This window comes from Zootoca vivipara, chromosome 4 (genome assembly GCF_963506605.1).
Source record: "Zootoca vivipara chromosome 4, rZooViv1.1, whole genome shotgun sequence".
NCBI classification, from domain to species: Eukaryota; Metazoa; Chordata; class Lepidosauria; order Squamata; family Lacertidae; genus Zootoca; species Zootoca vivipara.
In genome coordinates this window covers 59,709,899-59,734,089 of record NC_083279.1, presented here as the reverse complement: position 1 = coordinate 59,734,089, position 24,191 = coordinate 59,709,899, and the positions used below count along the sequence as shown (strand labels likewise).

The window sequence follows — 24,191 nt, the reverse complement described above, 5'->3', positions numbered from 1 at the left end:
ATCCACAGCTCAGTTTTTTAACCACACTGCCTGTCCATGAGGCATGACTGCAAAGTGATTTCTAATAATAGGTGTCCATCTGAATTTATATTTTCCTTTTCAGTCGTGTGCCAAAGGGTTCACAAATACATATGAATGAAGGAGCACAATTTCCCATGTTTTACAACTTAAGAAAATGCATACAGATGATTGCTTAGTACATGCCATTATGAAATCTATTTTAAATGTAATTGGCACATATTTTCTGCCTAAGCATTTCCAATACATGTCATCCAAGTTTACTTTAAAACCTGCAAGCACAGAGAATCTGCAATTATAGGCAGCTTGCTCCAGTGCTGAATGCTTAACAACTCCCTCCTAACGTTTAAACTTCCTGTAATTTAAACTGTTTCTGCTGTGAAATAATATATTTAGCATTTTAATGTATTCATAACTGTACATATACTGGAAAAAAACAAGTTAACACAGCAAAGTATTTTACCACAGAATTATATGTTACATAAAATGGAACTTTTATGAAAATTATTGACATTCAGGATGCAGAAGTTTTGCAACACTCGTTGGTTAAGTAGATATTCTTTGCTTTTCTTCGTTTTCCCAGAGTTAAGATGTTTCAGCTTTCAAAACACTATTATTTGCTTGCGATGCCCAAGTTAGGACACACACAAGACTTTCTGGAATTGTGTAACTTGAAGTAAAAAACTAGGGTACAGGGAGAGAGAGAGACAGGAAGATTATTGAACATTTCTTCATTCTGTTTCTAGGTCTATGAAGGTGTATGGGGAAAAAGCACCTATTTTGCAGAATCTGCAATGGCTCTTTGATTTTTATTTTATTTCATTTAAAGCATTTTTATGTCACTCTTTAACAACAAAAAACAGCAGCTCCCAGGTGAATACATAAAATCAATAATACAACAAATGAGATGATTCCTGTCCACAGGCTTACAGATTAATAGAGACTGCACTAATTAGATTTTCCCTTCATTCTTGGCCCTGACAGACGAGCTGATTTAGAAGGGTTTCCCAGATTAGAATGTCTGAAAACCATAGCTCTCACCCAGGCTTGGGCAACCTGTGGTTCTTCAGATGTGGGACTACATTTCCCATCATCGCTGATGGAACCACAGGTAGCTAGAGTTCCCCAACATCTGGAGAGGCATAGGTTCCTCATTCAAAACATCAGTTCTACTCCTTGCTAGCAATATGAGGATTCTTGTGGCAAATGAAATTGACAGAGTCTGACAAGTATGTCTTGCTTGACATCAGCCTGAAACTTCTCCTGTCCTTCCACCTGTTACTTTGTCAATTTATAAAGAATGACCTGTACAAAGATTAACTTGTTTTACCAGTGTACTTGGAAGATTTGAACAAGGATGCCACACCTTCCTCCCAGAAGCATTAAGATCAGACTTCTATCTTTTAGCTGCCCTATGCACTGTGCAAGGATAGGGCAGGATGACCTTGGGGGGTGGGGGTGGGGAGATATGCCTTTATTGGGAAACAGCTGTTGAAAGTGACCAGACACAGTCCTTCCTGTTTCGTCACCTCAGGTTTCTTCTGCTACTTTATGTGAGCTCTCACTGCAGCTGCTACTTCTCTGGCAGGGTTGGTGGGTGCTGAGGGCACCCGAGATGGCACTGGAGTTCTGCAGGCACCCTCCATCCCACCCCCAAAGTGGGAGGAGCAGCAAGAACCCACTAGCACCCTCCCTTCTCTGGCAGAGAAAGACCCCTATTTCCACCAGTGATTCATACTTGCACTCAGCACACCAAATCTTAAACCAGGTGATGCCCAACTGTAGGCATGTTTACTATGAAAAATATTCCAAAAAGTTCAATGAGATTAATTCCAAGTAAAAGTGCCTAAGATTGTATCTTCTGCCTCTCTTCATTAGTCTACTGCCTATCACCTGCATGGCTTTTCTCCTGGTCTGTCTCCTGGGCGCTCACCTTTGCTCAGTACAGATATACTGGATAACAGGCAAAACACCAATTCCTGGCGGATGTGAAGAGGGCCAAGAGAGGGCAGCAGCTTCAGAACGCACAACTGAGCTTGCTCGTGTTTCCCGAGCATGCTCAGTCGCAAGGACGCTGCAAACCCAGAAGCAGCCGCAGGTTTCGAGTCTCTTAGCAAGGCCGGAACAGCCTGTTCCCGGAGCCCTTCCCTTGCTTAGCTGGGTGACCCCCTTCCCCTCCCCCAGCCTGGGCGGCACCCGGCCTAGCCCTATCCCGAAAAGGGGGTGGGTTGGTGGGAGAGAGGTCGGCGCTTTTCCTTGCAGCCCACCCCTCTTACCCAAATGTATATAGGGAGCTGAGAGGGCGCCGCATCTCCTGACATCCTGGTGCAACTGAGGTCGGATCCTCCCGCTGCCGATGCAAAGATGGCTTTGCTAAGCCCCTGCGTGCCCGACTTGCAGCGCTTGCTGGAGAAGGACCCCTACCTGACTCCCTTTGAGCAGGACTTCGAGCGCAGGTAACCGAGACCAGCTGGTGCACCTGGACGCGCTGCTTCTGGGCTCTCATACCCGCCCATCTCCCCTCCGGGCCCACCCCTCAAAAAACAAAACAAAAACAGCTGCTCCAGACACTAAAAAGCTACACCGTCACGCTTATTTGCTTCTCAGTCCTGCTTGCTTCATCCAGAGTAAGTCCCTATCCGCAGAGCGGCCCCGTGCATGCCTTGCTAAAGTCCCACTAGCTTCTCTTGCCCGTTGGGCTCACTCGGCTTCACTACCTTCTCCTCCTCTGCCTGCTGCCTTTGCAGCTGGAACAAAGCCTGTGCGTTTTCACTCCGGAGTCCAAGGGGGACTTACTCTCGTAAAGGCAGGGCTGCCGCCGCTTTGGTGCCCAGCCGCGGCGAGGAAGGAAAGCTGAGCGGCTGCAGCCCCTCCGGCACCCGCCCCGCGCTCCTCTCTGTTGCAACATGAGCCCCTGCCTTTCACGTGCGCTTCCCGGCGTCCGCGGTGCGTATGCGTCGCGTGCTTCCTCGCTGGCGGGGAGCGGGCGAGCCTGATTGGCGAGCCTTCATCTCCACGGGAAGCTCTGAAGCCACCCGGCTGCCCTCACTTGGGATTGGAAGTTGGGTCTTGCCCTTAGCTGGTGGAGAGGGAGGGACTTTCCCCCCCGTTCACGCTGCAAGAGATTTTATTGTCTGCCAGCCGGGTAAAAGAGCCATGAGGTTTTCAGTACAGTATGTAAAAAAGAATAAGCAAGGAAAGGTGTGTGGAGAGTCCTCGGCTAAATAATCCGTGAGCAATGCCCAAGGCTGGGATCCTAGCTCCATTGAATACAGTGGGGCTTCTAAGTAAACATGCATAGGACTGTGCTCTGAGAGGGAGAGATGAAAACTGTTGCTACTAACAATTTGCAACCTGACATGTATACTCAGATGCAAGCTCCATTGAGTTCGCACCGTTTGACTGGGCTCCTAAGATTAGTTCACCTTCTTCCCACCCTTCTGTAATACCCCCAACCCCCAAAGAAACCAATAATTTAGGGGGCAAGAGTTCCGTAGAAAGTGTGATCAGAAACTTTCATGAACTTAATTTTTAGCTTTTTTATTTTAATTTCTGCAGCAGTTGTTTGAGGCAGCCTTCAATAATTATAGTCAACAATTTTATACAGAGGTATCTTAGACTGTGGGACTGTGAGTTGCTAAAACCCACCCAAGAGCATCGGTCAGAATAGGATTTAAACATTGGTCTTCTACATTTGTGGCAAATTCTTTGTTCATTGAAGCATATTGCTTGCTGGGGCATGGAGTAGCAGAAGGGATCATAAATTGGGCAGTGGTCACAGCAGCCTGGTGTTGTGGACAGTGTTGGATTTGGAAGAGACAGAGCTTGGTTCAAATCCCTGCTCTGCTTTGAAGCTTTACTGGGTTTTCCTGAGTCAGTCGTTCTGTCTCTGCTTAACCTACTTCACAAAGCTGTTGTAAGGTAAAAGTTGTGTGTGTGTGTGTGTGCCTGCAGCTATGAAGAGGTGATTGATAAATCTATATGTAAATGCCAGCGGCTAATATTTTTGTCAGACTAGTGGGATAAAGTAATGGAGCCCACAGTGAGGTTATGCAGATTGAAAGGTTAGACAATAGTATGATTTATTCTGCATGAGTGGGGACATGGATAGAACAGAATTTATTCCCAGTGTCAGAGAGCAGATTTAGACTTCACCTCAATAGTGTCCTTGAGGGCCCCTTTTCTCTGCATAAGTTGTGAAGGACAAGTGCTGTTATTTGAAATACTGGAGCGGGGATTTTTGGCTGCTGTCAGATTTCCCACTGCACTGAGGATAGTTATGGCAGCCAAATATCCCCCTTCTAATATTTCAAACATCAGTAGTGAAATCCCCTGCTACTGCCACCTCCACCCCCCAATTGCAATACAGTCATACCTTGGTTTAAGTACGCCTCGTTTTGAGTATTTTCAGTTTAAGTACTCTGCGGACCTGTCTGGAACGGATTAATCCACTTTCCATTACTTTCAATGGGAAAGTTCGCTTCAGGTTAAGTACAGACTTCCGGAACCAATTGTGTTTGTAAACCGAGGTACCACTGTACTTGTAGGGATTTCATAGTGGCTTCTAAGAGTATGCCTGGGTGCAGTATATGTTTGGTTTCTCCACATCATTGATTCTTCCAGTCTACTTGATTTGTTTCCAGGGAGATTATATGTGCCCAAGCAAGTGCTATCCCACCCTTCCCAGTGGGATTTCCCCATCACTTTCCTCACTGCAAAAAGTCTGATCTTTGAGGGTAGTGACTTTGTTATGCAACATCTTCCAGTCATCTATAATGGCACTTAACCTGGATTTGCTGGGATGCGACTGAGTTCCACTTGAAAATAGCAACAGTCTGGAACTGACCATCTGTTTAATGATGAAGTTTTTTTATTTCGCTAGTACAGAATAATTGTCTCTTCACCAAGAAGGGCATCTTCCAGAGGAGTAGCTGGTTGCACCTAAAATAACAAAGTCTTGCAGTATCTTAATTGACCTAGTTTGCATGTCATGGACTCACGGGAACCCAAACTATGACCATGCAAATGTATGGGTTCCTGGACCGGAGCTAACATCCACTTTGCTGTTCCTTGGCCCCCTTTATTGCAAGTGTGGCTTAGTGTGGCATCTGAGTGTTAGATTAGGGTCTGTCTTCCTTGACCACAATCTAGCAACAGAACAAACCTTGGATAGCCTTGACTTAGCTGCTGTGTTGTGTCACAGGCCTGAGATGAAATGGCAGGGCAGTGCAGCAGCTATGCCAGGGTCTGGAGGAGAAAATCCTGTTTAAACTCATCAGGAGCCAGCCTGTTCACATCGTCCAGGAAAGCCATAGTTTGGCTTTATTTTGATGAACGAACCAGGCTGAAGACTAACAGGTTCATGATGGTATAAGCTTTTGTGGATTAGAGTCCACTTCATCAGATACAATTTCCAGAGGAAGTAGCTGCATTGGTCTCCTGCAGCGAAAACAACAATCAGCCCCGTGGCACTGCCAAGAGTAACAAATTTACTACAGTCCGCTCCATCAAATACATGAAGTGTTATCCTGAGTATCATAACTACTTTCCAGCTGTTATCTTATATGATAACAGCACCTGAGAGTACTTGCTCTCCTGCCTTGGTGTGGTATATTTTTCAGGCACAATTGGTTATAATTTTCTACTATTAACTGCCTTTTACAAGCAGATTACAAAACCTTCTTTTACTGCTTTGCCAGAAAAAAAGGTGATGGCATGTTTTCAAAGCAGCGTTAAAAAGCACTAGTGGCTGAACTTTGTGATAGTACATTAAACTGAAAGTGTCCTATTATGTTTAGTTTTGAGATTTTTATATGTGGCATCATTCAACAATTAGAATGGAACTTCCCAAATCCAGTAATTAACTGAGCATAAACCCTCCTCCGGGTTTGTATAGTAACAATCAAAGTTGACATTTAATGTCAGTAATTAAAAGAACATGGATGTTTACATTGCCTAGGTTTAAAGCCATTGGTTTTCAGTGCACCAATCAATGGGTGAACTTGGTGGTATTGATATAGTAGGACTTATTTCTGACGATGTATATGTAGTACTGCACTACATGTCTCTTTCAAGAAAACAGACATAGCCTTGAAGACAGATTTATTGTGGCAGAGGCTTTAATAAGCCAGGAGTAACCTAGTAGTCTATTTCCAGAGGAGTTACATCTGATGACAGACTCTGTTACATCTGATGACAGACTCTGGCCCATGAAACATTATGCCACTATAAATCTAGCAGTTTTAAATACACCACCAGACTTGTTTGTGTTTGCTTATTTATATATGATTCAGATACCTGTGACCAGTGCTTTTTTCTGGGGGTACACAGGGGTATGCATACTCCTAAACATTTTGTTAATTTTTGTACTTTTGTCCATTTACTGTATTTATTTCCCCTGATTTGAACTATAAAATGGTGATTTTCGTGGTGCAGAATGAGAGTACCCCTAAACATTTTTTTAGAATGCCTGACTACGACAAAGCAAGACTATAAAAGTAAAACAACTTAACATGAAGTTGACACAGACCCAAATAAAATTATAGACAACAGAGAATCATAGATTAGTAGAGTTGGAAGGGACCTCAAGGACCATCTAGTCCACCCTCTGCAATGCAGGAATCTTATTGCCCAACATGGGGCTTCAACTCATGATCCTGAGATTAAGAGTCTCAGGCTCTACCAACCTAGCTATCCCACATGGATCATAAACTGAGCATTCTGAGTCTTGCTGGCAAATCACAGCATTCGCCTTTAAAAAATCGCCCTATTTTAACACAAACTAAAATCAATTAAATTTATGCAGATTTGAATAAATGCAGACACACACACACACACACACACACACACACACACACACACACAAATATCCCTGGCAACACAGAACATTCTCCTTTATTTATTTTTTACCCTGTTATCAATTACTGCAGATGGTAAATGTGTGAACCTTATTTATTTATATATACACATAAAGAAACATGGGTATAAAATGTAAACAGTGGGAGCAAGAGGTCATGCAATGCAAGAGGTTCAGTCTTTGACATTTTTGTGCAAAGCTATCTGGTTGTTTTGTTATGTTAGACATAGCGTTGGGTAGTAATTGTTACAAAATTTGAGATTCAAAGACATTTAGAATAACCAGGAAATTTTAAACTCCTATGCAGAGAAGTGACTAATCGATTTGCAAATCGATTTAGAATTACCTCTTTTCTTGCCTAAGTCAACTATTCTTAATAAAGATACCTGCTTATTTAAAATATGTCTGTGCTCACGTAACTCTGGTGTCAGATAAAATTGCAATGGGATGGACCAGAGGCTCCTTTACACTGATGTGAATGTGTGACCCTGCCATGGCTGTTGAATGTACTGATAGTTTAATTACTGCTCGGAAAGACATGCCCTGAATTGTGGTTGACTAATGTATTGTGACAGAACTTTTGTGGACAGCTACAGTCAGCTTTCATCAAATGAACAAAGTATTATTCTAATTTGGAAGGTACCGTGTTTCTCATATTTTAAGGCATCCCCAAAAAATAAGCCATGACAGGATTTCTAAGGGTTGGTGAAAAATAAGACATACCCCGAAAATAAGCCATGTCGTGTAGCCCCGACCGAGCGAGAGGCGAAGGCGCGGGACCCAGCAGGAGCTCCCTGCCTGCTTCCCCGAGCCGTCGCGCATCGGGGGACAGAGCCGAAGATCGGAGGGCGCTCCTTGCTGGGCTTGACAAGCCCGGCAAACAGCGCCCGCCGATCTTCGGACCTGTGCTGTGTGACAGGCAGGGGTGGGGGGAAGCGGAGATCGTTCTCCGCTCTCCCCCCACCCCCGCCTGTCACCAAAGATCGGCGGGCGCTCCTTGCTGGGCTTGACAAGCCCGGCAAACAGCGCCCGCCGATCTTCGGACCTGTCCTGTGTGACAGGCGGGGGTGGGGGGGGGAAGCGGAGATCGTTCTCCGCTCTCCCCCCACCCCCGCCTGTCACCAAAGATCGGCGGGCGCTGTTTGCTGGGCTTGACAAGCCCGGCAAACAGCGCCCGCCGATCTTCGGACCTGTCCTGTGTGACAGGCGGGGGTGGGGGGGAAGCGGAGATCGTTCTCCGCTCTCCCCCCACCCCCGCCTGTCACCAAAGATCGGCGGGCACTGTTTGCTGGGCTTGACAAGCCCGGCAAACAGCGCCCGCCGATCTTCGGACCTGTCCTGTGTGACAGGTGGGGGTGGGGGGGGAAGCGGAGATCGTTCTCTGCTCTCCGCCCACCCCCGCCTGTCACCGAAGATCGGCGGGCGCTCCTAGCTGGGCTTGACAAGCCCGGCAAACAGCGCCCGCCGATCTTCGGCCCTGTGCTGTGTGACAGGCGGGGGTGGGCGAGAAGCGGAGATCGTTCTCCGCTCTCCCCCCACCCCCGCCTGTCACCAAAGATCGGCGGGCGCTCCTTGCTGGGCTTGACAAGCCCGGCAAACAGCGCCCGCCGACCTGTGCTGTGTGACAGGCGGGGGTGGGGGAGAAGCGGAGATCGTTCTCCGCTCTCCGCCCACCCCCGCCTGTCACCAAAGATCGGCGGGCGCTCCTTGCTGGGCTTGACAAGCCCGGCAAACAGCACCCGCCGACCTGTGCTGTGTGACAGGCGGGGGTGGGGGAGAAGCGGAGATCGTTCTCCGCTCTCCCCCCACCCCCGCCTGTCACCAAAGATCGGCGGGCACTGTTTGCTGGGCTTGACAAGCCCGGCAAACAGCGCCCGCCGATCTTCGGACCTGTCCTGTGTGACAGGTGGGGGTGGGGGGGGAAGCGGAGATCGTTCTCTGCTCTCCGCCCACCCCCGCCTGTCACCGAAGATCGGCGGGCGCTCCTAGCTGGGCTTGACAAGCCCGGCAAACAGCGCCCGCCGATCTTCGGCCCTGTGCTGTGTGACAGGCGGGGGTGGGCGAGAAGCGGAGATCGTTCTCCGCTCTCCCCCCACCCCCGCCTGTCACCAAAGATCGGCGGGCGCTCCTTGCTGGGCTTGACAAGCCCGGCAAACAGCGCCCGCCGACCTGTGCTGTGTGACAGGCGGGGGTGGGGGGGGAAGCGGAGATCGTTCTCTGCTCTCCGCCCACCCCCGCCTGTCACCGAAGATCGGCGGGCGCTCCTTGCTGGGCTTGACAAGCCCGGCAAACAGCGCCCGCGTGCACTTTATTAAAAAATAAGACATCCCTCAAAAATAAGCCATGTCGTGTTTTTTTGAAGAAAAAATTAATATAAGACATGACTTATAATATGAGAAACACGGTACCGTAACATATATTCATGGTTGGGAGGGGGGCAGAAACGGTAGACATTGCAGATGTTTTTTTGAATGTGCCAGACACAATAGAACATACCTACTCTTTTCTACTGTCCATTGTACAACCAGATACACAAAATACGGGCTATCTCCTTTTTTAGGTAGTCTAACATTATGGCACAATGAAAATATCAGATTCTATCTGTCTGACATTAACCCGGAAGTAACTGCAAGGGTGGCTGAGTTTTTATCAATAGTATCTCTCAGAGTGGTGAATGGCACTATTTAGAGGAAATAAACTCCAATGAAAATCCTTGTTATTACATATTTTTACATGACTGTTTATTTGTATATATTTTAAAATTTTATATATGGATGTTTTATGATTGCCTATACAATATTTGTAATGCCTAACAAAGGTTTGATGAAGTAAGTAAGAAGGTATTTGTATCCCTATATTCCCATCAATATGTACTTATCAGGGTTGTCATGTGCCTTATTTACAGAGGACAGTGTATCTGAAGGGCTGTTTTGTCTAAGCCCAGTTTAAAGATAAAGAATCATTTAAAAAACCCTAATCGTGGTTCCTTTCTTAACCTGAAACTGTTCTTAACCTGAAGCACCACTTTAGCTAATGGGGCCTCCTGCTGCTGCCGCGCCAACGGAGCACGATTTCTGTTCTCATCATGAAGCAAAGTTCTTAACCTGAGGTACTATTTCTGGGTTAGCACAGTCTGTTTGTAACCTGAAGCATTTGTAACCCGAGGTACCACTGTATTAGCTTATGCAATTCTTATGCAGATCCAGGTCCCATCCTTGGTGATTTTTTTTGGCACCGTGTATGTAACTGTTATTGAGTGGTATGTTGTTTTAAATATATGAACATCCTTTAACAGGCATGTCTTTATTGTGTGACTGGCAGTGATACTGCATTAATCTTATCAGTTAAAGAAAATATATAAGCAACTGTTCCTTTATCCAACTTACAGACTAATTTCCTTGGCTGCCCCGTGCGGCTGGGGTAACCCGGTCAGATGGGCAACTTACATATAATAAAATTATTATAATTAATTAATTAATTAATTAACAGAATAAACACTCCCCCAGCAGCAACACAAACATACTACACTTGCCTTTCCCAGCACAGTAACAAGCCTTCCATTCAAAACGATCCCTGAATCTGATTTCTTTCATCTCTCCCCCAACCCTCCTGTTTGTCATGGTCCGTCTCAGGTTTAAACTGGTGAATGTGAGTAGAAATGCAAACTGTTCAGTTAACAAATGCCTGAATGAGCTATCACATTCTCTCCTGTTGGGTAAATGACTTTTGTCATTAGCTTAACTGTTTCATTGATCTCAATACATGGAAGTAGGTGCAGTTAAAATCATGTGCGTTTTTGAGCTGAAGAGCCCTTATTTCCATGTCAGAAATGAGAGCTGCTAGAGCGCTATTGAGCGATCTTCCTTGTTGCCCATACTTGTCTGCCCAAAGGAGGACAGAATCTGCCTTCCTGCCACCTTACAGTTTCTGGTGTTTGAAATAGCTGCTGTAATGGATGGAAATCAGAATTGGCTCTTATCTGGATCTGATTTGCTGTTGTATTATAGGTAGTTTCCCAAAATATATGCCTGCTCTGCTAGCCTTCCCTGGGGAAGAGGTCAAGACACGACTTGTACAGGTTCTTCTGCACCCCATTTTTTTTACAAGGGCATTTATTTACTCTATAAAATTATATGTTGCCTTTTTGGACATAGCCGACCCTTAAGCAGCTCACATTATGTTAAAAGCACAAGAAATAATCAAAATCAACAAAGGCAGCCGCATTAACAGCTATTAAAAAGACCAGTTAAAAGAGTTAAAGACACTTAATAAAAACAGACAGAGCTATATTTTGCAACGTATCTCTGTAGAAAAAGCCTCCAACAAAAAAGCAGTTAGAAAAAGGATTTTTAAAGCCTGTTTAAAAATCCATAGTGTATATATGCCATGTGTAAAGGTAAAGGTAAAGGGACCCCTGACCATTAGGTCCAGTCGTGACCGACTCTGGGGTTGCGCGCTCATCTCGCATTATTGGCCGAGGGAGCCGGCGTATAGCTTCCAGGTCATGTGGCCAGCATGACAAAGCCGCTTCTGGCAAACCAGAGCAGCACATGGAAACGCCGTTTACCTTCCCGCTGTAGCAGTTCCTATTTATCTACTTGCATTTTGACGTGCTTTCGAACTGCTAGGTTGGCAGGAGCTGGGACCAAGCAACAGGAGCTCACCCCATCACAGGGATTCGAACCGCCGACCTTCTGATCAGCAAGCCCTAGGCTCAGTGGTTTAACCACTGCACCACCTGGGTCCACTGCACCACCTGGGTGCCATGTGTATATATGCCAAATTTGGGAGTTTCAAATTTTAGGAACCACAACAAAAATGTGTCTCGCCCATAAATTGGATTGAGTACATAACTGGGGACTTTGAGACAGATTATGATGAGTTCAGGTGGTCCTTCAAATAACGTATTCATAAGTCATTTAGGACTTTACAATTTAAAATCAACACTTTGAAATGCAGTGATAAGTACTGCTACTGATAGAGAATCAGTCTTCTGCCCCGATTGCTCTGTCCCCCACCTTCCCGTGACCTAGCAGTAGCATTTTGTAGCTGTTGGGAATTTTCATACTGCCTTCAAAGGCAGCCCCGTGTAGAACATATTCTTTGGTCTTTTCAGTAATATCAAACTTACCGTACTCCATACTGTTTCTCTGCCCCCTCCCATATTATGATTTGTCTTGCAATCCACAAACTGGAAGGAGATCCTCACCTATTATGAGAACATTTCCTGCCATTGATCAAAGTAAACCAATCATACTGGACAGTTATTAGCCAAGGAATGGTCTCCTTGCATCCATAACAATACTTTCTAGGTTACCATTACAATTATGGCATAATTTGAGTGTATCAAGTTATTATGTTAGGCATAGAATCATAGAGTTGGAAAGCACCCCAAGTGTCATCTAGTCCAACCCCCTGCAATGCAGGAATCTTAGCTAAAGCATCCATGACAGATGGCCACCCAACGACTGCTTAAAAACCTGCAATGAAGGAAAGTCCACAACCTCTCAAGGGAGCCTATTCCACTGTAGAACAGCTTTTTCCGTCAGAAAGTTCTTCCTGATGTTTAGTCAATCTCCTTTCTTGTAACTTGAAGCCATTGGTTCAAGTTCTACCCTCCAGAGCTTGGAGCAAAGAAAAAATTATTTAGTGCTAAGAACAAATAATGCTAAGCATTTTTACTACATGAATGCAACTGATACTTAATCTGAGAATGAATTTGGTTAGATAACTAAATAAATAACTTGTTTACGTCACTCATTACAAGTATTTTACTTTAGCTATGTTTAAGTACACCTGCATTCCTGCCAACCTAGCAGTTCGAAAGCACGTCAAAGTGCAAGTAGATAAATAGGTACCACTACAGCGGGAAGGTAAATGGCTTTTCCGTGTGCTGCTCTGGTTCGCCAGAAGTGGCTTTGTCATGCTGGCCACATGACCTGGAAGCTGTACGCCAGCTCCCTCGGCCAATAACACGAGATGAGCGCCGCAACCCCAGAGTCAGTCACGACTGGACCTAATGGTCAGGGGTCCCTTTACCTTTACCTAACATTTACATGCTCAGAATCTTCCTTTAAGACTAAACATGGTTAGACTCTTCAAGTATACATTGACTTTCTTTAAATTTTAGTGAGTAATTAATTTAACTTTTTGCATTGGATTTTCCTTGGTGTTTTTAACCTTTTCTCTAACAAGTAGAGATTTAGTATCAATAATGTAACTCATGGCTATAAATCTCTTAGTATTTTACCAGACATTGATGTTAATAGAGGTTGCAGATTCAGCTAGTTAAAAATAGAATTTAGCCCCATTAGTGGAATTCTTTTATTTTTATATGCAACCCATTTCTCCATAAATATGCAGACTCCCCTTAAAACGTAGATTTTATTGGGATCTGTATGCATCACAAATCTGGGAGGGAGAAAAAAGATGCTAAATAACTTCTTTCTAACTATGATGCTGTTTTACCCATATTAAAAGGGCTAAATTTTCTGCTTGTGACCTGGCATTTATTTCAGCAGTTGCCAAAAGGCATATTTGACCTAAGCCTGTGTGTTGCAGTGGACTGTATGCTACATTTGAATGTGTGCAACCCAGTTTCATGTTCTAGCTTAGCCATAAAGCTTGTTAAGTCATTGTAGGGAATGACTCTCTCTGAACCTAACTTGTGATGGTGACATATTGGTCTGAGCTGCTTGTAGAATGGGTATCAGGCTTCAGGGAATCGGCTTCCTCCCCTGGGGCCGTAAATGAGCAGATCAAACGAAAGTGAATTCTTACCAGTTGGGAGTTAGGAGTACATTTTGTTTATTGCAAAGCAATAGGCTGATGCCGGCTACAGTCGAATATTTTCGCAAAACTGCAACCCCGCCCAATGTGGGGCAGAGGAATTTATAACATTTCAGACAAAGGATTTCATTTTAACCAATCATATAAATCATTACATCATTTCATGTTTAATATGCATGCCCAATAAGCATTGCTAACTAAACGTTGATTCTAACCATGATGTTACATTGTAAGTTAGTATGCGTGTTGGAAACCTGTGTTACGTGTACCATATAACAACTTATGTTCTAGCTTATGAATTGCATCTTTGTGATTGACGTATTAGCTGACCTTCTATCCCAGTAGAGACGGCTTCTTGCTAAATCATCAGTTTCTTTAAAGCATCAGGTTATGATCACTTCCGGGAGCTGCGGACATCTTAGGAAGCGCGGGATAGCCCTTTGGGCCCCTGCTACAATCTGAGTTTGTAACCTCCATGCTTTATGTTCCGACACTTTCTGAGCTCTCCATGACTTTGGAGAAGGGGCGTGAATACTCTCCAGAGACTGTGAATCACTCTTCTAGTGTGTCTTCTGTTAGCTGTTCCCCATCCAGTATTTCCAGCTTTTGCCTTCTGAACTATTTGTTGTTGTTGTTTAGTCGTTTAGTCGTGTCCGACTCTTCGTGACCCCATGGACCATAGCACGCCAGGCACTCCTGTCTTGCACTGCCTCCCGTAGTTTGGTCAAACTCATGTTCGTAGCTTCGAGAACACTGTCCAACCATCTTGTCCTCTGTCGTCCCCTTCTCCTAGTGCCCTCAATCTTTCCCAACATCAGGGTCTTTTCCAAGGATTCTTCTCTTCTCATGAGGTGGCCAAAGTATTGGAGCCTCAGCTTCACGATCTGTCCTTCCAGGGAGCACTCAGGGCTGATTTCCTTAAGAATTGATAGGTTTGATCTTCTAGCAGTCCATGGGACTCTCAAGAGTCTCCTCCAGCACCATAATTCAAAAGCATCAATTCTTCGGCGATCAGCCTTCTTTATGGTCCAGCTCTCACTTCCATACATCACTACTGGGAAAACCATAGCTTTAACTATACGGACCTTTGTCGGCAAGGTGATGTCTCTGCTTTTTAAGATGCTTTTTAAGATGCTGTTTGTCATTGCTTTTCTCCCAAGAAGCAGGCGTCTTTTAATTTCGTGACTGCTGTCACCATCTGCAGTGATCAAGGAGCCCAAGAAAGTAAAATCTCTCACTGCCTCCATTTCTTCCCCTTCTATTTGCCAGGAGGTGATGGGACCAGTGGCCATGATCTTGGTTTTTTTGATGTTGAGCTTCAGACCATATTTTGCGCTCTCCTCTTTCACCCTCATTAAAAGGTTCTTTAATTCCTCCTCACTTTCTGCCATCAAGGTTGTGTCATCTGCATATCTGAGGTTGTTGATATTTCTTCCGGCAATCTTAATTCCTGCTTGGGATTCATCTAGTCCAGCCTTTCGCATGATGAATTCTGCATATAAGTTAAATAAGCAGGGAGACAATATACAACCTTGTCATACTCCTTTCCCAATTTTGAACCAATCAGTTGTTCCATATCCAGTTCTAACTGTAGCTTCTTGTCCCACATAGAGATTTCTCAGGAGACAGATGAGGTGATCAGGCACTCCCATTTCTTTAAGAACTTGCCATAGTTTGCTGTGGTCGACACAGTCAAAGGCTTTTGCATAGTCAATGAAGCAGAAGTAGACGTTTTTCTGGAACTCTCTAGCTTTCTCCATAATCCAGCGCATGTTTGCTATTTGGTCTCTGGTTCCTCTGCCCTTTCGAAATCCAGCTTGCACTTCTGGGAGTTCTCGGTCCACATACTGCCTAAGCCTGCCTTGTAGAATTTTAAGCATAACCTTGCTAGCGTGTGAAATGAGCGCAATTGTGCGGTAGCTGGAGCATTCTTTGGCACTGCCCTTCTTTGGAATTGGGATGTAGACTGATCTTCTCCAATCCTCTGGCCATTGCTGAGTTTTCCAAACTTGCTGGCATATTGGGTGTAGCACCTTAACAGCATCATCTTTTAAAATTTTGAACTTCTGAACTATGCCCCTCTGCAAATCTATACTGTCCTTCTCCTGGGAAGATTCAGGATCTGGATCAGGAGGAGGAGGTGGCTCCCACTATTCTTCCTCAGTGCAGCCCTCCTCAGCATGGTCCCTGGCAATGGGGTACAAATAAAATAATAAAGGTGGCTTTTCTTTTGATACATTCACATTCCTTATGAATTCTTGGTTGGTGGCCTGCATAGTCGCAGTCTGAGCTTCATATAAATCACGGGGTGAACCTTTTTGCAAGGTGCAGACTGAAATAGAATAGCAAGGCACTGTTCTAATTTAACAGAGGAACAAACAAAATGTTATATACATTTAATATTTTGTGTTCTTATTTCTCCCTTATGCCCGGGGAGAGTCTTTTATGAATCGCCAGGTTGATCAGAAGTACAATGGCTTAGAAGTACAGTTACATGCCATCACAGTGTGTTATGTATGTGGTGTGTGTCTGTCTGCCTGCTTCTTGGGTTCTTAATAGGATTTACAGTATACACAGCACTACCATCTCCAGATCAGGCATTCCCAAACTCGGCCCTCCAGCTGCTTTGGGACTACAACTCCCATCATCCCTGACCAATGGTCCTGTTAGGTAGCGATGATGGGAGTTGTAGTCCCAAAATATATGCAGGGCCGAGTTTGGGGATGCCTGCTTTAGAATGTACTAGCCAACATGTGCCTTTTTGATCAGAGAAGCAGCCTAAACTGTTCAGTACTTTTTATAAGAAGGCAGGAATATAGCAGAAAATGCACCAATTAAGACAAAAATGCAATATATAATCAAAATGCACATATAAAAGCTTCTTCCTGAGCCTATGCTCTTCTTTCATGCAGATTGTTCCTAGCATCTTCAATACAGGAATGCTGTCCATGATAATTAAATAATAATAATGACCACCTGGATTGGATTTCAGATGTGGAATCCCTCCTGTTCTTAATTTTACTGATTTAAGTTCTATGTGGTCAATTATGATGCCTTGCCAAAGCGTGTAGATTTGTAATTCATCCAGGATTTTAGTTACTTCCCAGAGGAGACCAAGAAAATGTGAGTGATCTTTAGAATGGCTCATTTTCATGCAGCGGAGTGAGAAACCCCAGCATGCAGAGCACGGCTGCAAATTTCCCCACATGGACTTAGAAACAATTAAGGCAAGTAGTGCTGCTCTAGGTAGACTATTTGCTCTATCCTGGAAGAGCTTTCTGAAGATTGAAGATTCTGACACAGCAGTCATAGCATGTGCAACAGTCTATTGCCACATAACTCACACTCCAGGTAGTTTAAAACCTCAAACACACAAATCCTGTACACACACACATTATATATACATAGTTTTCTATTTTGTGCTTAGCACTGGGTGTTTTATTGCTTCATATTCTTTGCAAACACTATGCTGCATAATGGCAGTTTCCTAACTTCTTGATCCTCCTATGGTAAGATATAGAAAGCACAACTTTTTGCTTTCCATTATATCTCTGAGTCTGCAATCCTATATTTACAGTGGTACCTCTGGTTACGAACTTAATTCGTTCCAGAGGTCCATTTGTAACCTGAAACCGTTCTTAACCTGAGGCGCGCTTTCGCTAATGGCGTCTCCTGCTGCGCCACCTTCGCAACCAGGAGCATCTACTTCCGGGTTAGCAGAGCTCATAACCTGAAGCATTCTTAAGGAGTGTGGTACATAACACGAGGTTCCACAGTACCTGAAAACATAGGAAATTGTCTTGCCCTGAGTCAGGCCATTGGTCCATTTCAGTCAGCACTGCCTACACTGACTGGCAACAATTCTCCAAGGATTCAGGGGACTTTCCCAGCTCTACTTAGAGATGCCAATGATTGATCTGGAACCTTTTGCGTACAAAGCATCTGTTCTAGATAGACCTTCCCCAAATACAAGGTTTACAAGCTCCATTTAACTCAATGGGACTTACTTCTCAGTAGACATGTACATATGATTGCTTTGAAAATGTCCATATTTAATCAAAAATAAATCTCTCTGAATAAAATTAATTATATAGGAATATGACCTTGGGTCACACATTCCAGTTTCCACAGTCAAACTGCAACAGCATTCTTTAGCCCCAAATCTTTTTGTTTTCTGCTAATATTTGTTATCATTCCACCTTCAGAGTCTGTCTCTTGCTCTCCCAAAGCAGCTCTCTCAAGCCCTTGTTATCTCTTTGAACTATGTGAGTTACTGGTCCTTCAGTTAAGACCCTAGAGAAGGAAGGCAATTCTCTTTGAAGGGCTTTTTTCTCAAAATCAAGTGTGCAGGCAGATGTATTTTATCCCGCCTTCAGGCCTCAAGAAGCTAAGGCAGTTCTCAGAAATTAGAACCCCATTTTAAAAGAACAACAGGCGGCCTTAAAGAAACAAAACAAAACAGAAACATAATAGAATGTAATTATCAGAAAAGACCAAAAAAAAGCTCATCTGGCCAACAAAAAAACTTTTAAAAACAGGGATTGGGAACAAGTGGTCCTTCAGATGTTGTGGGATTACAACTCTCAACCTTAATAGGAAGGTTGGTGAACTTGGTTGAACTTCCAAACTCCCAGCCAGAACATTTCAAATTAAGGCATTATTATTATTATTATTATTATTATTATTATTATTATTATTATGCCAGCATTAATTTTTCAGCCACTGCGCCAAAACTGGGGCCTCCACTGCAGCCCCCCCCCAAATAGCCACAACACTAGCAATGCTTTTTTTCTGCTGGTAGAGGCAATTGAGAACTTGCACAACATCCTAATATACACGCGCTCAGACATCAACACAGGAAAATAAGGAAGATCATACAGTCAAATTCTATCTACCAGTACCCTTTGAACTTGCATGAGTAAAGTCAGGAGGAAACCAGTTCCTACAGTAATCTGCAACTCCAATAGCCTCACTTTGCACCCCAGTTTTCCATTCTTTCTTCCCACCTCTACTCCTGTGTCTGTTAGTAAGCCACTACTATTGATGTTTATCTGGAAGAAATCTGGGACCAGGGAGAATACATATTTGTCAATAATGCAATTACAGAGTAAAAGATTTAAACTAACACCACATGCAGTTTTATCCCATATAAAGCAGGCCACTGAAAAAACTAAGTTGCTGTGTACATAGTTAACAGATTATTGTGGCACCTGCAGGAAATGGCCGCATATTATAAAGGGAGAGGAGTTGTTAGCATAGAAAAGCCTAACAGGCAGCATTTACTGCACTTGTTTGGAACATCATAAAATGCTATAATACTGCAGGCATTAATGGGTCCAACCGCATCATTTACAGTCTTAGTACCAGAAGACGAAAAGTGCATCCCAAATTATATGCGGCTTTAGCTCACATAACACTTTTCTATTTGCAAAACAGTTGCTAGAGAGTCCATATTTCACAGAAGAATGTGAATTAAGACTGGATTCCTCACACTACATTGCTGGGAATCCAATGGAACTGACTTCTGAGCAGACATGGTCAGAACCGAAGTCCAAAACATCTGGAACAGGCATCCCCAAACTCAGCCCTCCAGCTGTTTTGGGACTACAATTCCCATCATCCCTGACCACTGGTCCTGTTAGCTAGACTGAATTAGAATAGCAAGGCACTGTTCTAATTTAACAGAGGAACAAACAAAATGTTATATACATTTAATATTTTGTGTTCTTATTTCTCCCTTATGCCCGGGGAGAGTCTTTTATGAATCGCCAGGTTGATCAGAAGTACAATGGCTTAGAAGTACAGTTACATGCCATCACAGTGTGTTATGTATGTGGTGTGTGTCTGTCTGCCTGCTTCTTGGGTTCTTAATAGGATTTACAGTATACACAGCACTACCATCTCCAGATCAGGCATTCCCAAACTCGGCCCTCCAGCTGCTTTGGGAAGCAAACTAAAATTGTCCAAGTCTGCACTGCGGTCATTTTAAAATGAGGATATTTTCATACATTGTGCTTAGAAGGTAATTATGTAGCCCAAACCACCAGCTATTGCTACAGCAACCTTTTGCCCAGTTCTTGTTGGCAGGGGTATGTGGATTCTGTTACCAATATAAAACTCTGCAAATTTAAAAATGTATAGAAAGCCTGATCTAGAGCTTTCATCTCTTATGGTTTGAAGAGAAACAGGGTCTGAAATCAACAGACCCTTTAAAAGACTGCGTCTAAACCTTTTGCTGTGTCTACAGTTGATGACATTCATAAAATCCAGCAAGTTTGGCATCTTGATGAAAAAGCAGATCATATGTATAGCAAATGCCTCTAAGCATCTTAGATGCCTAATGGAGCCTTTATCTGTAAGGCAGGGCTGAGCAGATCTCAAGCTGGTGAGATCTACATTTTGTTTTCACTAAAACTCTTGCTGATCTATGGTATATTACTTAGGTCCACCCAGGGTAGATCTACACCCAGGGGAAAATGTTATAAATAAGTCAGAAATTAAACCATTATAACAAAAGAAAAAACGCTATGGAACATAGCATAAAAAAGTTTTTTACTCTACATGTTGCTGGTGTTGCATGTTTATAACACATTTGAAACACTGGGGTTTTTTTTAGTAATGTAGCTGAGCCACCAGTGTTTCTTCTGCTCATCTGTGTTCTAATGGGGCAGTAGAGACCTCAGGGCATCCGACAAAATGCTGCATTTTTCTGAATGTATCATTAGGTTTTTCTTTTTTTAAAAAAAATGCTGAAAGCATGGACCTTGTCCTCTGCTTCTGCTTACCAATTTGAACTGATTTAGGTTAGCATCTGCACGTTTTCCTGTCTCCTTTGAGTTGGCAAGAATGGATGCCTGGTAGTACACAACCCCTTGACAGTTGCTTTGAGATACTTCCTCATCCCCATTAGAGCATTTCCTGTTACTGGGTTGTAGCTGGGAATGGGCTCCATTCTCCTCTGTCTCTCTTTCATTTTCCAGCCAGATGGGTGGGGTAAAAAAACACCACATAAATAAATAAATAAATAAATAAATAAAAATAAATAAATAAATAAATAAATAAATAAATATAATAAAGTCTTGCAGATGCTTCAAAAAACAAACCTATTTGCATGCACAAGAAGTACTGACCCCTAGTAAATACCCACCTGAGAGCACACCAGAACTAGAATGCACAATTTCCATTAGGTATTTCAAAAGGGGTGTGTGTATGTCTTTGTAGTGAATTCAGAGTTCTAACATGTCCACGCACAAGCTGTCAGCTGAGTCTTAATATGTAAAAATGGAGCACTGGTACTTAATGAATTAATGAGTTACAGTTCATAAGTGTCATGATTGGGGGGGAAATCGTAAATGGAACTTTCCTTTGAAATGCAAGAATCTGTCAACTTTTGATTTTGCTTGGGATAATCTTGATTCTTGTGTGAACACTGATGAAACGTAAACTGCATAACAAACAGCTAGCTGAAGTGTGCGGCGAATGCCACCATATTTGAAATATGTGTACAGCATGTGTTTACTTAAGCTTGAGATGTGAGAACATAAGGGTAGGGCCTCTTTCACAGCTTTCTGCACATTTGCTCAAAATAAAAGATAAAGGTAGGGAGCCCTGTCCCTGTAGTCGGGCATGGTTGCACATGCTTGGATCCTTTTGAAATCCAACATTGCGGTCTTTGTGTTTCACAACAGGGTTGCGTCAGCACAACGTGCCAGGAAACTCTCTTGTGATTTCTTATCCCTGCAGTGAGTGAGAAAATGTACAATTACTAGGATTGCTATATGGGTTTTTGCATTAATACACTCCGTTGACAGAAATGGGAACGTGGTATTAATATGCTGGTTTGCTTGGGAAAGGGAAGAGGCATACATCTATTTTTAAAAAAAGTTAATACATTAATGTAGAAGTTTGGATCAGGAATGTCCTTTATGACATCGGTCAGGCGTCTGTGCTCTACTGTTGTGGACATGTTCTAAAATGTTTTTGTTTATGTAAAAACATGATTTTTTATTGTATGTATTTGTTTTTAAACTTTGTTTTCTATTAGCATTTTACACTGTTTTAGGCAAAACAAAAAAGTTAAACAAATTAATAAATATCCATGTATTTTAGGACTGCTGTTGATAAACTCTAATAAGCAACAATCCTTGGAATGAATTGGACTGACTTTTGAATGGCTTTGCAGCAGTGGTGGAGATGACTTTTTTTTTAAAGCTAGAACAAAAGTATTTCCGTTACACCAGGCACCCCAAAACTCAGCCCCCCCAGATGTTTTGGGACTACAACTCCCATAATCCCTAGCTAACAGGACCAGTGGTCAGTGATGATGGGAATTGTAGTCCCAAAGTATCTGGAGGGCCGAGTTTGGGGGTTCCTGCGTTAGACTGTTCTAGAAATCATTTTGTGGGAATATTTTGTCTTAAACATTTTGTTCAACATTCCGGTAAAAAAAAAAAACCCAACTACAATCTTTCCCTCCATTTCCCCCCAAATCAAATAAGACTTTGCGGGGGTGGGTGGGTGGGGGTGGAGTCCTGTTCCCAGGGGTGGGAGGAGGAGGTGTCTGATTCCCCCCCCAGGCTTTCACATCTCTACTTTCACTATATCAGTTTTAAAGTGAAATTGGAAACGGGGGAATTTGTGTTCAGGGGGAGAGAATGAAATGTGCAAAGCCTACATCACCCACCCCCGTGGTTAGAAAATGAATTTTGCATCTATGCTAGCAGCACAACATGGAGTATGGTTCCATTGTGTTGTTCCTTAATGGCAGATGCAAAGAAGCTGAGAAATTAATAGTGGTATGAAAGGATACTGGTAATGGTGTCTCTATTGCATTTAGAAGTAGTGTAACTTAATGCTGCCACCTTCCTCTGTTGCAGTAGTGTGACTCCAAAGAACGAGGGTGCATTTCATTTCATTTTTATTGTACAGAAGTGATAAAATGGCATTTCTTTTTATGTGGATCTTGATGCTTTAATTCTATAATATAAATCTATAGGGAGTCTAAATTCTCAGATTAGTATGCAGAAACCACCTCATTGAGGGTGCTCTGTTGCTTGAAAGCATGTCAGTGAACTTGAATTTTATTAAAGTATATTGATGAATGCGCTAATATGTGCATTGTAGACTTCAGTCACATTGGCTCTCAGGGTTTTAATATAGCTAATCTCTTAATTACAGTAAAGATCATGCTAAGGTGACATTGGAAATGTTGTGTTAAAGAAAATGGAAAAAAAACTTGGGATATTGTCTACATTGGGATGGAGATTCCATGCTCCCCCATTTGTTGTTGGTCCCCAAGTCCCATAGGCCCCAGCCAACATGGCAAATAGGGGTGATGGCAGCTGTAGTCCAGAAATCTCTGGTCTTTAAGGAGAATCAGCTTTGAATCCAGGATGAAAAGTATTCTGGAAGATTAATTTTGACATATGGTCAAAAATGCCATAGTATAATAGGCTAAATTTTATTTTTATGTGATATATTATTGATACACCTCATAAAAATAAAATTGATGCAGTTTATTTTAATCCATTAAAAATGTGCTTTTAAAAGTTGCTTGGGAGCAGAGCAGTATAAGTGGATGTCTCTCAAACTGAAAGCATTTGTGTAATTTATTGAGCTGGTACTTTATTTTTTAATGGAGAATGCAGCCACTGTAGCTGAACTCTGAAAAGGCAGCTCATGAAAGGCAAGGTTTTCTCCCACTTCCGCTTACCCCACCCCCACCCCCACCCCGAGTCTCTCTGGAGGTTTGGCAGACCCTCCTGAACAATGTGAGATGGAATGCAGGGGGCTGTTAGTATTGGTAGGCGTGGGTAATTTCCTTCTGCACTTTTCCTTAAGTTAACTCACTTTATAGGTCAAGCCTATATGTTTAAAGACTGAGGGAGTGGTGAGTGGGAGCAAGTGGTATTTCCCCATTTCAAACTAGAAGTCTGGGAAAGCTGTGAAGGAGGGAGCAAGGTTGCTGGTGAGTCCTTAAACAATCCTCTTTTGCCATACAGTAGTGATGGATGGAACATTGACTGCAGGCAAGGTCATAGAAGCAACCATGGCTGGGTCCATTTTGTTCATGTATATATATATAAATGCAGTTAGATAAAGTTACTTTATCTTCACACCACTGAAAAGGTTAGAAAGCCCTATTATGACCCATCTCCTCAGTCAGCCTACCCTATTTCTCTACTAAATAGTTCAGTTTTCTAAAGGAAGGTGCTTTATGATCAGCATAACTGTTTTAAAAATTATTATTATTATTATTATTATTATTATTATTATTATTATTATTATTATTATATATTTATACCCCGCACATCTGGCTGGGTTTCCCCAGCCACTCTGGGTGGCTTCCAACAGAAGAATAAAATAATCGATTAAAGATTAAAAGCCTCTCTAAACAGGGCTACCTTCTAAAAATCTTTTTCTCTTTGACATCTGATGGGAGGGCGTTCCACAGGGCGGGCGCCACTACCGAGAAGGTCCTCTGTGAGGAACAGCAGTACTTTACACTAGGACCAAATTTCAATGTATC

General features: G+C 43.1%; 1 protein-coding gene across 2 annotated transcripts in view; it reads left to right on the top strand.

Annotated features, from left to right (window-relative positions):
* Positions 1–1,900: 1,900 nt before the first annotated feature.
* The window catches only part of GBE1 (1,4-alpha-glucan branching enzyme 1), a 160,463-nt gene continuing 138,172 nt past the window's right edge, over positions 1,901–24,191 (top strand). For both annotated transcript variants that reach the window (XM_035114821.2, XM_035114820.2), the window contains exon 1: positions 1,901–2,474. In XM_035114821.2, the coding sequence (XP_034970712.2) occupies positions 2,383–2,474 (92 nt within the window). In that variant the 5' untranslated portion in view covers positions 1,901–2,382. The remainder of the gene's footprint in view (positions 2,475–24,191) is intronic.